The sequence below is a fragment of the Bombus affinis genome, chromosome 5 (genome assembly GCF_024516045.1).
Source record: "Bombus affinis isolate iyBomAffi1 chromosome 5, iyBomAffi1.2, whole genome shotgun sequence".
NCBI lineage: Eukaryota > Metazoa > Arthropoda > Insecta > Hymenoptera > Apidae > Bombus > Bombus affinis.
In genome coordinates this window covers 1958513-1975759 of record NC_066348.1, presented here as the reverse complement: position 1 = coordinate 1975759, position 17247 = coordinate 1958513, and the positions used below count along the sequence as shown (strand labels likewise).

The 17247-nt window shown below is 39.6% G+C and overlaps 1 protein-coding gene across 6 annotated transcripts in view; it reads left to right on the top strand.

Moving 5' to 3' along the window:
• The window catches only part of LOC126916137 (hormone receptor 4), a 156136-nt gene that overhangs the window by 91291 nt on the left and 47598 nt on the right, over window positions 1–17247 (top strand). For 5 of the 6 annotated variants that reach the window (XM_050721574.1, XM_050721573.1, XM_050721572.1 and 2 more), the window contains one exon: window positions 1864–1945. The exons of the other annotated variant lie outside the window; for it this stretch is intronic. In XM_050721574.1, coding sequence (XP_050577531.1) covers window positions 1864–1945 — 82 coding nt within the window. The remainder of the gene's footprint in view (window positions 1–1863; window positions 1946–17247) is intronic. 6 annotated transcript variants of the gene reach the window in all.

Genomic DNA, 17247 nt, shown 5'->3' with positions numbered 1-17247 from the left:
GGAATTTGTTGATATTCCCGATCGATATGTATTTGATATATGTTACTGTATCTGTCTTTTATTTTGCAATCTCCTTGGAGAGTTTTCTGTCATCGACTTGGTGTCAGTCTTAGAGAAACCCTGTGCCTGAGTGAACGTGTCAGTGTGCTATCAAAAATATATTAAAACGTACAGAAAGTTTCCCGTTGACCGTGGATTCGTTACAGAACCCAAGAATATTATTAAAAGCATTTGTTTACTTATTAACATCATGATGGCAAATGCTAACGAAGAATCGTCTCGCGCTCGAAATCCAAACGACAATTCGACATATATATATATGATAGGTTCACATAATAATTTGGAATGAATGAATTTAATATCTATATACATATATCGATATTTACCATATTATATCATATTATATTTATATGTAATATAATATTTTAAGTGGTTTTTACATAGAATTTGTATTTTCAGAGCTGTAGCCTTTACTCGATAATATTATAGTAAGATGAAATTAGAAACGATTAATTTTCGTACAATTTACGTAACAATTGTAGATATAATCAGATATAAACAGTTCAGAATAGATAGGATAAGTATTTAAATAAAAAGTACAATATAAATTGCAGAATAGAATGAATTAAAACCACATCGACCACGACGGCCTTGGCAACGGCGAAAAGTTATCCCCTTCGAAGATCAATGACCTTGATCGGTTCTCCCGCCGGGATCGAAGCCCTCCTTCGTCCGTAAACTATGAATCAGGATGCTCTTTAGGGTCGATTCGTTGACATCTGGCTTTACTAAAAACCGCAGGTCGATTAATCGATACAGGAATTATCAAGCCCATTGCAATATATTCTTTACGATGCAGAGTTTATATAGATCCGTATTCAAAACGAATTAGAATCTATGAATTCTATTTACAAGTTTCGCAAGTTTTATAAGATTCTCGAAATTGGAATAAAGTGGAAAAATACGTGAGAAGATCGTTTTTTAAACGTATACTATGGGTGCGAAGGCGGTTGTGAACTTGTTTCGAACTTCAGGCAACTTGTACTTCTATTATTCCGTCGTATCTTCGTATCTTGCCAAAGGTACTAATAGAGGTATAGTGAAACGTTTCAAGTTCTCTATGCGTTTAAGCTTTCCCAGCTAGAGGTCTCGATTTAACTTACATCAAACACAACGAAACGCACAGGAAATGCTTCGGTTATACCGACACAACGTTTAAAGTCGCACTTTGTGCACGTCACGTACTATAAAATGAAAAAAATATAAAAATTGTCCTGGAAATTGTGACTAAACGAGGCTAACGTTTATTTACTTTAGAGCGTTATGTTTTGTTAAATTATTTGGATAAAATTTCAATGAAATTTTGAAAAAGAAAAACGATTCACGATTCATCTCTGTTAACCCTTAATTTCACGACTAGAGAAATTCCAACAAAAAAAAATCTTTCGATTTAATATAGCGAGAACAAATACGGTAATCTGATAATCTTTTGAATTGATTTATGTAAATATTTGAATACTCGTCCAGTTCGAACATACTATATCGGAATGGAAGTAACGGAAAAGTCTACATAATTGTATGACGTGATATCAAATTCTAAGCAAATAAATCTTGCAATTCGATGAAAATCATTTCCTGGCCGATATTATCTTGTGATATGCACGCACTTAGCAAAGATGCGTGCGTACACGTGCGCGTTTCTTTGCCTGTCGTAACAGTTTCCAACGGTTCTTCAATGACCTTAACCTTTTTGGAGGGCGAGGTTGCTATACAGACCGAAACAAAACAATATAATTGTCATATTGCAAGAAGAGATCGATCTAAGAGTTTCATGAGATATTTTTTTTTTTTTTTTTGTTTCAGGTAAGCCTGTATCATACTTTTGGGTTTGAATCTTATTTCTACATACATATAATTTTTCATCCAGCCAATTTGCCATTTGATCGTAAGTATGAGAAATCGTTGAAATTCACTATCATTTATGCGAATATCTTGCCAACAAACATATGGAAATAGGTAAATTAATAAAGAATGGAGATGGTCAATTTGCCTTCTGTCTAAGAGGTTCGTATGAATATTTAACTTCTAAGTCACATAACGTTACAACGGGTTAAAGAAACTAGGAACACTTGCCTTTTGTATATAATCTTTCAACAAACAAAATTCTCCGTAGCTTGAGAAACAAAGTTGAAGAGAAACATTTGCATTCCAAAGCAATCTCTCAACCAGTACTCGATCCAAATCCGCGAAGGATATTATCTCAACGAAAAATAACGGAGATGATCCGACTAGTTGGATCTTTTTCATAACTTGCTTTATCTCGCTTGCCCCTTCTTAATGCCTGACGTGTACCCGTGGGGTCAAGTACAGACTGTAGAAGTTCTTAGATCGGGCGCGCATCGGAAGCAGAAAAGAGGAGCGGAAGGCAGGGACACGAACGGGAGAAGAACAGAGAATCGGAATCGAGTGTGTACGAAGGGTGAACGACCGAAAGGCAGGGGCACTAGGCTGCTACCCTCTTCGACGAGAGAGAAAGGTATATAGGGGTTACACGTCGTTCAGAAAGAGGTGACTATATCGGGAACCGTGGGCGAGAGAGGAAGAACGAACGAGGGAAGCTTTCGATAGAGAGAACACATCGGTCGACCTCCTCTCTCACCCCGTTCGCCGCTCTTTCTCTGTTTCTCTTTCGCTTGCTCTCCTTTACCGTGCCCACCGAAGAGGATCAATACGAACCACGTGGTGTAACAGCAACGCCACAGAGAACGACCAACCTAACCCTCGTGCATGCAACAACCTAAAACCAAAACCGACCAATACCACGGGGACCAGAACACCGTTTGACCCTGGGCTGACATTTTTCCTGGCAACGTTTTTTGACTTTTTCTCGAGGTCCTCGGGAGCCTACGTTCTTGTCAAGGCAAGACGATAGTCGATGTCGATTCTCGAACGTACAATTCCTCGTAGATTTGATCGTTACGTAATCATCCTTGTTTTTGTTGCATTTATAAGTTGCTCTTATAACGATTAGAATAAATCTGAAGGAAATTTGTTTGTTTTACTCGTTAAGATATCGTGGGAATACCGAGATTTATTGTAAGATATCGCGAAAGCGTTAACTAGAGAGTAATGATTTCATACTCTCTTTTTTCCTCTTACTAATTCTTACATATTTTTCCAAATTCGAACCATTCTACGTGTACATCTCTAATATACACGCGCATCTATCTGTTCACCTTTTTCAAACGTAAGTGATCGAGATTACGCTTCAAATTAGGCAATTTAATCGAAATTGAACAGACATCGCTTGGCGATATACCTACCCGAAGCAATTCTACGCTATATACCATAGACTTTAGACTTCCTTAGACTCTAGACTAGCCTTGGTAATTTACGACACTGCATTGTGTGCGTATTCCATAGCGGTGTTTCGATCGTCTCATTGGATGTAACGAGAGCGCTGCATCGAGAAAGCATTTTCTAATAAAGCTTTTACGAGTCCGCGGCAGATCCTATTTTTGGTCAGCTATCGATCGCGTTACCCTATTCGTGCACTCGATTCACCCCGGGCTTAAACCCACGTCAGTTTACCGACCAGGGAACGGCCTTTATCTTTCTGGGACACGAAGTCATCGGTGCACAGAAGCACCGATCTGCATCGATGATCTTCTGACCTCGAACACCATAGTCACGGGACTAGCTCGTTGAATTTCGAGATCACTGATCGGCTTCAAGCTCTCGGTTTAATCGCGATTTTCGACTTTCCCAAGCGCCGACGTTTACGCCCGTGGCCGTCGCTGTCGCGTAGTCGTAGTCGTCGTCGTCGTCGTCGTCGTCGTCGTCGTCGTCGTCGTCGCCGCCGTCGTCTAAATAAAGAAGCTAACCTGTCTGTTTATAAATAAACTTCTAACCTGGAATAGCGTACTTAGATGACGAAATGTGTAAACGGAATGCGATATCGTAAAACAAACGAGAGGGGGTAACGACGATTCGTGCATATTCGTGCGTATTCGACAAATACACGGAAAAACGAGCGATAAAATAGCAACGACAAATAAAATGATAGATTGTCTGCTGATTGATAAGATCATATCAATTTGCTGTCTCTTCTATCGCTTCACGATCCTTCCAGGCGAAAACAGTTAAAACTTAAAGATGGTTGATGTTATTTTATTAATCGATTCAACGTAGTATTATAGATATCGATCCAAAAACATTTTGGGACTATGCATCTTTTTTTCCCCAAACGATCGTTATCTATTTCGACTATAATTTGCGTAAAAAATCACGATTAATTACTCGAATCACGATATCCAATTGATCAATACGTAAACGGACCTACTAATTTCCATGGCAATTATGTAGTTAAACATCTAGAATCGCAAAGTAAAATATTAATTTCGCCAGAAGTTAATCACATAAAATAACATCAAATTTATTTTATCTTAAAAAAATTTTCTTATACGCTATTAAACATCTAATTATTTGTGCGAATCGTCCATTCGTCACGTAGATATGTAGAAAAATTATAGGCAAATATTTGCGTCAATGATTTATCGTAGAATTGAAAGAGTTGATAAAGTTAATGACGACAGAATGTTGTTAGTAAAAAGAAAAATGTGTCTTCGGCATACTGTTCCGTTCGTTAAAACACTTCAACTCTGACGAGTTATGTGCCAGCATCTCGCGTCTAACGGACATAGGCAGCGAGAAGAACACAAACACGAAGAAAGAGGGTGTAAAGCCTACCCTTGTAGATTGCTTTGAAGGAGGGTTGCTATTACGGATGGTTTCATACATTGCACACCCCTGACTTCGAGTCTAGGTCGGTCATTCACCCCGTCACCATCCCCAATATTACCCGGCAACCCCTACTGACAACTCCCCACCCACGGATCCCCTGCCACCCTTTGCACACAACCGATACCCCTCTATCGCTGCTTCGCTTCCACCTCCATACCAGCTCGGTGACGTCATTGAGATGGTCCCCACCGAACGGGGCGAACCCTCCCTCTGTGATACACCGAGGACATGGAGAATGGTAGTGCTGCTCGTTCAGAGGGGCTGGGGGAATGGTTCGACGAAGAGAGAACATCGACAGTGGCGTAGACCGAGGGGGTACATCGGATTTAAAAATTCACTCATCGATAAGGGCAGGAGTGTACCAGCGATCTTGTATACAGATGTACGAATCGAAGGTGAGAAATGATATTTTTGTTGCGCGCTGAACGAATAATTATCAGTTCGGATCTCGAATGATAGGTTCTTCATATAAGATTCCCGGAATTAATTTTATACTTTGCTTTACATAAATTCGCGCGATCGCAAACGCAGATTTACAATACATTATAAATAGTTTCTGTCGTTTAAATATCGTTGAGAATAGAGAAACGGGGATATCGAGAGAAGAGATGTTCACGTCGAATTATACGAAGTATGTTTCACAATTTTGAAGTTCGAAAATATTATTGAAAAATTTGCATAGCGATGTTTCCAAAAGTTATCTTGGATTGTATCGTACCGTTTGCCTCGAAAAGGTTAAATATTAACTTCCTACTTCTGTACTGCTTTCACAATATTCTTAACATCCTCAACAAAATAGATCGATAAATCAAAGTCGACGACTTCTATCTCATTTAAGACGACACGATTTATACAGGCTACTCCGCAGATTCATTAAACGAGACTTCACGGTACAATAATCCAGCAAATCGAGCAAACCGTGAAAGGATTCGAAAAGTCGTCGAATTTCACTAACCAGACATACCTCTTAAAAATCGTAATCCTTGCTTTTCGACTTTCGATTCCTTAATTACCGCATAAATTTCAGTACCACCTGTTTCGCCGAGCGTGAACGTCAGCTTTCCGCGACTATTCCGCTGTCCTACGCTAGGTAGATACACTCACGGAAATAGCGTGCCTGCTCCAGTGTAAGGTATACAATTTTTGCCTCATTATCATTCGATTATGCTAATAAGCAAAGCCAACGAGACTCCTTTCAACTCCAACAACGGCAACTCCTTTCTCCCGATTTCTCGCAACTTTCCTGCTCTTGTCCTCCTCTTATCAGTTTCACTCTCACGCGTTACATCGTCCCTTCCAAAACTGGCTGGAAAACTTTTTTCCCACCGTAAAAAAGTAGTCGCAAAAGAATATATATCAAGTATATATTCGGGAAATGCTAGACGACCGTGACGTAACAGACTCGTCGTCGCGCTGGTTCCTCGCGAGGGAAAAGGAATTACTGGAAATTTAGTTAGCTCACTCGCTTACGTAAGCACGCGTATGTTTGCGGAACGTACACCGGGGCAGGTAATTCCAATCAATAAGCAAACTTGAACGTAAAATAGCAGCCGAGGCCTAATCGAGTCGCGTGACTCTTCGTGAAATCGCGCATCATTACTTTCAGCGTTTCTCTCTATTCAAATCGAGACTTCTCACACAGCCAAATATACACGGTGAAACACGATATAGCAGCAATTAAAATCAAATCGATCGAATTTGATTTCGTCGAAGATGCCACTTAGAAGGAAAAACTTTTATTTTACATTTTCCACGTATCTTTGCTTACTTTGTTCTAAAGCGAACGGAGTACACGTTTTCGACAAATTTTCAAATACAATTTTCTCGAATACGATAAGCGTAATTGTCAAACAATCGTTTAGTCGTTTAACTATCGACGATCGGTTGACTCATAAGCGGTGGGTAGATTGACTATTACCTACCACAGACGAAGGCGTATGTCGTTGGTTAGCAACGGAGACGGGAAGAGAAAGTTAAAGGAGCATAGTGCACGAGATGTGCCTATGTACGCCGTATGATTGAAAAAGTACGTTCGGATCGGCGGCGATCACACCGTGAGAAACTCTATCTAGATGCAGGAAAGTCTGTGATTCAGCCCAGGATAGAGTGCATAGTTAATCCGACACCAGTTCGCGAATTAATACCATCGACCGTTGACGATATTGTGTTGCGATTTCGAAAATCGATTGCCATCGCTTCCGCGACGGATCGTGTTCCAGTAATTCGCTGTTTGTTTCAAGTTTCTGCGTGAACCGATCGGTCCAGTGACCCGATTCGTTATTATCAAACTTTACTGTTCTCTTTGAAAGAAATTACAAGAGATTATATGTATGTAGAATTCTATTGAACACAATCTTGGAGCAAATTTTGGTTTCAAAGCAAGTTTATTTGGTCCTGCGACCATGCGATATTTTGATTAAAAATAGTTAATTGATTGCAAAATAATAAATTGATAGTGAAATTGGAGAAATAATTTTTAAATATATCTCAAGAAGGTAATGTTTAACATGGCATATAATAATAATATGGTTTTTAAAGAACTTTTTATAGTTTTTGGTGTCTTAAATTTTCTTCAAACAACACCAGCCACCAGTAGTAGGGAGCTAAATGGATCTGCAAAAATTGTATAAAAATCCAGGACGATACTTTGCGAATATGGTATTAGAAACATTGCACCGCGATAGCAAAAGTATGTCGATTTCAACGATAACACTCGAATTGATAAATCTGCTCTAATGAAAAACGAAAAGACATTTATTTGAAGCAAAGATAACAGACATTCATATGACAGCATGGCTTTCAAATAACGCATCTACGACTCGCATTCGTAAATTCCATCGTACAGAATGAAAAGCTTCCGGAACACGTGGTGAAAAGTGCTAGCTGATCGCGTGCGAGCGCAATCTCAAACAAAACGAGACCTCGTTCGAAAATCGCTTCCAGGCTATTGCGATATAACTTCGGACTGATCTCGAGCGAAAAAGAGGAGCTGTAAATTCGCATCTCCAAAACCTCGCTCGTAAAGCAAACAACGCCGATATTCGAGCTCGATATACCAAATCGGGCGAACCTTGCCGGGAAATTAATTTTCGAATCGTTCGTTGAACGTACGAGGCTGTGGCTTTTCGACGATACGACAAATCACGATGATGAGAACCGCTGCTCGGGCAAGGCTACACTGTGAGCGCAAAAGGTGAATGCATCCGCGCTTCCTACATTTACGCAATCGATTCCTCGAACTACGGTTCGCACATTGGAATCGACACGTTCACCATCTTACGTACACGTGTGCACAAGTCCCGCGATATCGCGTGAACACTAACGTGAAAATAATCGTTTCTCATGGATTCGCGAAACGCATCCAGGTCTCATTCAGACGGTTACAGACAATAAGCGTGAATGAAGGAACGGTTTGATCCGAGTCGCGACTTGCTACCATTTGATGGTTAATCCTTTCACGCTCGTATATCGCGTACAGGCAGTATTGTATCACTATGGTTGAGTTATCAATTAATTGAACGATAAATGTCTTTGTGTTTAGTAAAATTGGTCTCGGACTTCAGTACGTTATTGATTTCTAAACAATTGTCCGATTAAAGCTACTTTCTACCCAAATTTTCAATTAAATTTCACTTCCTTCAATTATGATACAGCCTCTTGACAGAAGTTTCATTAATTACAAAACAAATTTCATTCAAACAGAAGCACATGTGACAGTTACATTCTCTTCAAAGTTGCTGCCAGTTAGTCCGGGCATCTGAATTTTCTTGCCCATTAACCCATTCTCTAAACTCGACAGCCGTCGAATACGAGGCCTAAAATCAACTATTCGATAGGCTAGGCAAATGCTTCACGCTTGCGGATGTCAAGTGACACTACGTGGCGGGAAAACGTCAAACGAAAAGTTTAATATTTGAATACTATGTTACTTTACTTTAGTCGTCGTTGCTCTGTATACAACTCATCATAATTCAATTAATATAGTTTCTTATTACACTAATGGTCGTGTGTTATGTCGAAACATATCGTTTACCATTTGACGGAAATACGAATTTCTAATATAATAAACAATAAATTAAATATATATTTATAAAAATAAATGATAATGGTCAAGGTAGCAGTAACAACATTGTAGATACATACAGCTATAGAAAATGTTTGGAACATATAAAAACGGTCATATAATGTTTGCCAGTTCCGAATGAATTTATCGTTAATTAGAAATTCGTTCAGATGATCCGAGTAGCAAATCTGCGTTCGTGCGCTCGAATTTCTGGTGAAAGCTGCTGTTCACCAGCCCTTGACCTTCCTTCGGCCGAATTCCAGCCGATCGTATCGTCGAGGACTCGTTTCGTAACGAGATACGGTTTCGAGGTAGTCAGAGGACCGGTGAAAGGCTTAAAAATATTTTCGTGCGACAAGCTTGAAAGCGACCGATGACAAGCGAAAACGAAAGGATTCTCCAGGAACACGACGCCCCTGATAGCGGTGCGTTCGCACGTGATCACACTGTTACAGCCGGCGCCGTTGCTTTCGCAAGACTTTCCCCATTGTTTAAAAAATAAAACCGCGACCGTCCCTTGAGGTCGTTCAACCGATTCGAACAAGCGCGTTTTAAGCAGGTCGTTCAACTTTACCGCGCGTTTGCGACTGTTCGAAGTCATCGATTCGATAGGCCTACACGAATTTCGACGTGATCCGTCGTGATCGATAGAAATTACAGATAAGAAATGATCTGGCTGATAGTGATATGTTATGTGGCTGATTGTGTAGCGGCGTTTAGAAATTACAAATTTTTAGCGTTGATATCCAATCTAATAAATATTATTTGACGATACGTTTGTCGAATACCGAGTGATTTTACACGTCTGTGAAATCGGCCATATCATATGCAACTACCTGATGTTTGTTAAGCTCCCACTTTTTTCGATTCCTCGACAAAATCACCGCATAGTATTTGCAATTCGTAAGCGGCATACGCCAAGCAGAGACGATATACCGCTAGCCCGCATTCACATGTCGCAACACAGAGGCCAATTGCGAATAAACAAAGTCGAAGGTCGATCTTTCGGCGTGGATTCAACCAACTTTCTCCGGTACTCGTCGATGTCCCTAAGTCTAGAGCGAATCGCATCGATTCCAACACGACAGGAATCGAAGAATCGTGGCCGGCTCGAGTAGGAGGCGAACTTAACGATCTTGAGATCGCGCTGCTCGAGGCCCTCCTTTCACGAGCCTCGAAGAAAAGCAGAAGCGGAGGGAAAGGTCAGACCAACGAGGAAGTGGCCGAGCAAAACGCGATAATAAACGAAGGAATACTTTCTACTTCGTTGAGAAGAGGTCTTCTGCAGCCTCCTAAATGGAACGTGACGCGGTGCGGTGTTAAGCATAGATTCGTGTTTCCAAGAAACTAATGCGGGCGCGGCGCATTCGCGGTTCACACTTCTTGCGCCCGATGACCGAGCAAACGAAAGCGTGTCGAAATGCATTTCGCGCTACGGAAAATAAAATTTTCGATGTCGGAATCGCTTCGTCGTCAGTCGTCCTATTGCTTTTTTTTCGAAAGTTTAAAATCATCAGATTTCATGATATCTAGAATCGAAAAAAAGTCGCTTCAGGATTTTGTTTCCCATATACGTATATATTAAAATATCTTTCATTAAATCGTTCATATCTTACAAAACAAGGAACCTAACCACCTATTCAACGAAAGAACTCATTCACCGAACAGTCCAAAAGAGCTTACCGCGTATTACAAATCTTCCTCAAACCCAACGCTACATCCCTGCCCTCTAGAGGCAAATTATCAGTGAAATCCATTTAAAGGAAGCGTCGCGTCGCGAACTTCCTACCAGCAAGATTCTATTCCTATCCGACAGAAAAATTCTTAAGCGCGTCTCTTAGTCTGCGCTTAACTAAGCGAGTTCGCGAGCTTTCTCAAAAGCTCTCGTATGTAGGACGCGTCGCGTCGGTAACCTCAGTATCGGGGCACACGATTTCGAGGAGGTCTATTTCTCTCTCCCTTGCTGTTCCACTCCGCGACGATCTGCGTAATTACGTCCTCTCCTAGGCTAGGTCTAAACGCGTCGATGCTAAGCTAAGCGAGCGTTTCTCCGCGCAATGTACAATGGCAACGGCATTCGACCCACGCTATTGCTGGCTGGCAGTGAAACCTCTGGTGCACCTTCGTCCGCACGCATCCACTTATTCCGCGAGCTGCGTCGCGCGTATGTTCGTCCCGCCTTGTCCGACCAGCCATTCGTAGAGAGGTAAGTACTGGCCGTTGGATAAGATCGGAACGTCTTCGAGTTCCCTTTATCCGGTCTTTGCCGTTTGTTCTCTCAGATTTATTTCTGAAAAACGTACACTATTGTCCATACTTGTTTGAACGCTTGTTTGCTTTAACACCATGTAAATTAAATCACAGATAGAAGGATTTACAATGATTTTCTTATTTAATTGTTATTATCGTAGTCATATGCAAGGTGTTTACAAGATTTTTCGCCGTTTATACTAGTTACGAAGAATAAGAGGAATAAAAAAATGATCAACCCTTAATTGGTATCGTTTGATCGTAGATGACCCGTAACATAAAAAAGTTATGTTATTTAATTATAGATTACTTCATTTGAGTTTGAGTTCTATACTTTACGCGATGAAAGCTATTAATAGCATTTATGCAACAACGTATGCTACAGATCAACCGTGTATCCAAATACTTATAATCAGCATCTTACATAATAGTCTAGCTACTGGATTTATCTGACCATCGTTCAAATCCACAGTCAACGACATTCAACGCATGCTGTACGTCACCAAGTATCCGTGTCTTATAATCGCTACATAGTTTATATAATAATCTATCGACATATCACATATACGATTATTACTCTTATTTTGCGAAGACATTCAACTCGATAAATCGAGCTATATAACGTATCTTACGTTTCTGCGGACAACGCTGTTCTTTTCCCACGACGCATATCAAAGACAAGGATCTACTCTATATTCGCGATGATTAATAGGTCATAAGCGGATGAAACGATGTACACGTATAGGAGTAAAAGAACAAATGAGAGCGCACCGTGCTTCCTGCGAAGGGAATCGATTTGATATCGACGATCCATGGTAACGAATCACAGTCGTTCGTCACTAATGGTCTACCGATTCTGTATGACGAGAAGCTTTGACTTTGGCAAACAGCACTGAAAGGAAAAATGGATGTTGAGGTGGTTATAACGTGTAGGTGTATTTAATAATGTAATGAGTGGATGAATTCGTAATAGTCAGATGTATTAAAATAAGTACAAGTATAAGTACAGAGATAGTGTATACCGGTTGTAATCGTCGCTCGTTCAATGCTACTATACCAATCGAAGAAAGGATAATAATACTAATGACATGGGGAGCACGTTTATACATTTATATCAACGGATGTTACCATCAAAAAAGTTGATCTTGTTGTGTAACTCTGGCTGAAGGTTACAAGAAACGGCAATAACAATCTGTTCAAAGTTCTTTTACCTCTAGACCCTGTAACCTGAAACAACGTTAGTATCCAAAGGCACAATAATATGGATCTCTCCCAGATTTGAATTTTCCATTTCCAATTGAACTTTTTCTACGCTCATATGTAGCTACAATGTGTTCAGTTACTCGGGCAGTATACACTGGCACGGAAGGGCAATTGTCTTAATTAAACACGAGACTTTTCTGCGAGTAGTGTAGGACTTTGAATGGTCCGACCAAAGAAGTTATTTGTGCATAGAGTCTGTTGTATCTGTTATCTTTTCTATGGTGCGTTTTTCGCATAAGTCTTTTGATATTAATTTAAGAAAGAAAAGAGTTTTATAGACACGCTTACTATAAATTTAAGAAACTTTTTAACGCATAACTTAAAGTGAGATGAAAGCGCAACCTAATAGGGATGTTTTGACAACCGGCATATAATAAACAATAAAGAATTATCGTATTAAAGAACTATTTATGTTTGAAAACTCTGTCAATTTTCTGTCAAAATTCTGTTATTTCTATGCCAACTAATAAAATAATATTTAGGCTAGGTTTACTGAGTAAATGTTTCCAATTGTGTCGTTATTTCTCCGATGTGAATACTCCTACGTTTCTAAACAATTTATTATTGAATTTTTCTATTTTTGTTGGTATTTTCGCATATTTCTCCTTTAAACAACAAATTAAAATCAATTAACCTTTATCAATTAAATAAAACTCTGTTTCGTTGCTAAACGAAACGCCTAAGATGCACTTTTTGTTAAGTTCCAATACATCAAATAACAAATTCTTAAACACGCAGTAATCACGACCTTCTTTCACGAAACAACGCTAATTTTCAAAATTCCGTTGATTTTGTTTGTGCAAACGAACGAGTGATCAATGCGATCTCTAGTTTCATTAAAGCGTAGTATCACGCGCGAAAGTTATCTCCCTGATTATGTATATGAATCATTACGGACTGTACGAAGAGTCATTACATCGAGACAAGGGTTCCCCGATTTTAATTAGAGGGCAGAACGTACGAGCCGTGCGTGAACGAGTTTGCATACTGGAACCACGTTCCGATCATGCACGGACCTTTTTTTAAAGTAGTATATTACATATATTTCCTAAAGTATCGTGTGGAAAAAGATCCCGATGCCAATCACAGTTACGACACCGCGTGATAACCTTTAAAATATCACGTGCTGTCTAATTGAAAAACGCCCGTCGTCAAACTCCGGAATCGGGAAGAAAAGATTACGAGTGTCCAGGTAGTGATCGTTACACATTTTGCCGCCACGTACGACAGTTTCATTTTCCTTATCGTTGCGTCATAACTATCGTTTTGCGCTTGCAATATGTAGCATATAAGATTTATACGTAGGTATTTATACCAAATTGATTGATTGGTTATATTAAAATTTTTTATTATTTGGATATGTATTTAAATAGGTATTATTGAGATATTGTATTTGTCGGAGAGCCAGTAGGATCGGAGGTGTGGGCAGGTAATGAATCTTCACCAGTATTAGCCATTGTCAAGGTATGATCCAGAGTTTATTGATACAAGTATAGAGATGTGAGGTTTGACAAATAAACTGCGGCGGTTAGGTACTCGCGATGCGAATGACAATAGTCTTAGGTCCGATAACGAATCCGCGGTCAACGGGACTCTTTTATCCTTTACTCGTTGGCAACTCCTAGGTGGCACTCTCAGTTAGCACGCGAACTAAGCACTCCGTCAAAATGATACCTTAGTCGTACTCGAAGCTCTCACTGTCGCACTGTTTCGGAAAAACTGCTCTCCTCTCTCGTGGCCTCAGGCCTTTTATATTCGTGAAGACGTGAGGGAAATTGCCGTTATTGTTAAATTGGTCAGTCTTCGGAAGTGTCATTTGCGGGAAAAGACTGTTTGCCTATTTTCGTTAATTAAGGTTTAAGGTTTATGACGGGTCATTAGGCTGGCTGCAGATGTTTTGCGAATATGTCTCGACAACCGGCAATCGACCTACCCATAGAATAGGGTCTGCTTATGACGAGCCACGAGACAGAAACCGTTAGTATGCTTACTGTCGAGTGCCGTTACAACTATTTCTTTTTATGGAGGACTATAGACTTTTTCATGACTTTGTTAGAAAAATGTTCGTCCCTTGACCGCGACTACGTTCGGTGACTGGTTGTCACCTCGAACCCAAACTCATTCTCATAGATTGCAGGCAATTACAATCGGGCTGAAGGACGGTGATTGTTTAACTACGGCTATGGTGGAATCCAAACTACAATATTAGGGGTTTTTCCCCGGTTTCGTCGGAAAGCTCCGGTGTCTCTTCATCTCCGACATATATATATTATTAAGAAGCTACGCCAGATTTAAGAATGTTAGATTAGAAAAGTTGGTCATTGAGTTTAGGATTCTTTATCTGAACGAATGGTAACTATGGAATCGAATGTTTTAAATAGAACTATTTTGGTGCAGCTTTTGTAATTCGTATTTAACCATCGGTGATGGTAATAAAAAAACAATTTATACTTGACGTAATAAATGTTGCAATTATCGTAGAATGAATAGAAAATGCTTTTTATATACGTCCTTCGTTAGCTTTTCGGCGCTCTATTCGAATAAAGTGGAGTTTAGTAACTCTAACAATGAGTTCAACGAGTTTTGTACGAAAAGAAATATATTAATTATTTTTTGTATACTTTAGTGCGTAATGAATTCTTCGGGTGAAGAAAGATAAAGTGGTTGAATTTTATACAAAAATTAAAATTATGAAACGATACAGTATAATAATGTATTTGAAAAATACTCCAAATAATTTATTTTAAAAAAATTTTTATAGAAAAGATGAAGGATTTGTTATTATTTAGTTAAAGTATGAGGTTGTATTCTATCAGATGTATAAATTGAAAATATTTAGAAAATATTGCTTTCAACTTCTTTACAGTCTGTACAAGCAATTTTGAAACAAACTGAAATAGCAAAGTGAAATTCATAGACTCGATAAAATTCCATTATTACATAAATCTTGTATGAAAAAGGGATGATATATTTTAATAATTATTTTACACGCGAAGAGAAATTTTTACGTGGGCTGAACGAACAGTCGCGTTGTTCCGTGGGAAGGCAGAGTTAGTACACAAACGTTTCACTCTCGACGAGCTGGCTGGATAACGGGGCTCTGTTCACGGTGCGGCGCGGCGGTGGTATGTAGTAGGTAGTACCTCGTCGAGAAAGAAGGGAAAGTAGTTCTGTGAGTCAGTGGGGCTTGCGGTACCCCACGACGTTCAACGGTTAAGCAGTCTCAAGCTTCGGAACGGGAAACGGTAATCCAGATGAGCTGTATTATTTATCCTTTTGGAAACGTTCGTCTTCTTCGGGAACTTTATTCTAGCGTATTCGATGCCTACAACTTTTTTTTAGCGTACTTTGCGTTCATACCATTTGTATTCTTCTAACGTCTCTAACGATTCCAATACTTTAGCTTGCACATTTAATTTTACACGTTGAAGTACGCTTGCGTATTTTGCGGCTAGTAATTTCAATGCTTTAGTATTTTTGTTACAAATGCGTGAATATTGTGAAGTCTTTAGAAGGATTTGATCGATCTTAAATTAGAATTTTTCATGAGGAGAATTTTATTGACTTTTTAGGAGTTTTTGGCATTTCGCGGTGCATTTTAAACGCATCGGTTTTGCATTTCTTTTAATATTTTTCATAGCGATAATTAATTAATTTACGATTCTATGTTATAATACGATATATTATCCAACGACGATTAAGAAATTCCACTTTCAAAAAAATTAAGGACCAAAGAAATAACAAACACTTTTCTTATTGCAAAAGTATTTATTACTTTTCACAGAAACTTGTATTAAATCTCTTAACTTTCCCTAACATCGCTAACTTTTTATAACTTATGATCGTGCTATGAATATACCACAAGACTAATTGTTTACGGGAAAAATAAGCACGCTTATTATTAACGACAATGGTTAATCACTTTTTAAGTCACGACAAAAAGAAATCAAGACATTTATATCTGTCCTAGGTGTGTGCAATATTTTATTGCTCCCTCTTGTGTACTCTATTCATGCCGCATGCACGTTTCTAATCTCCACCGTCTTTTTATATTCCCAAATATACAAAGAAGTGGAAAATGTAAATTGAACCATTAATACGTTTCTTAATGGATTAATACAAGGAAACATTAGAAAGTAAGAAAACAATAATTAAAAAGCTCAAGCTTGGTCACTCGAAAGGAGTACTTCTATAATGTTCATTCATGAGGCTATCTAATTAGAATGTCCACCTTCGTTTCGTAAACTGATGCATCCTCTCTCCAGATAGCTCGAGATCCACGACGCGCAGAGGTACATTCTAAACCACGAACGATAGCGTTCGCTTCGTTGAAAAGGAATTCGTTAGGCGCTCCCGGGAGCGTGTAATTTTTGCTTTCTCCCGAGGACCGGCACGGGGTAATAGTGGAACGACGAGTGACACACTTGCCGAGGAACGAGGGAACGAAAGAAGGAAAGAAGGAAAGAAGGAAAGAACGAAAGAACGAATGAACGCGGCGCGCGGCAATCCGGGGCTTCCTAGAAACGCGCGCGATGGAGCAACGAGCGAGTAGAGAGCCTGACTACCCGTCACCGGAAATAGATTGTTCGTTGGTGAAGCGGTCGCTTAATACCGCGACAAACAATAGTTGACCCGAATATGCAGGCTGAAATGACGAACGAGTCTCGACCCTGATGAGACGAAAGCTGCTCGTTACGAACAATTGCACGCTGAAAGGTCATTAACCGCGGCCGATTACCGACCGTCGTGAATCTAGCGTTCCTACTGCCTTAAATATTCCTAGTCAGAAATCATGGAGAACACACTGCGTGCCAGTGATCCTTAATGGGCCCTCAACAACGTGTCGCTTACGTGAATAATTTGCCGCT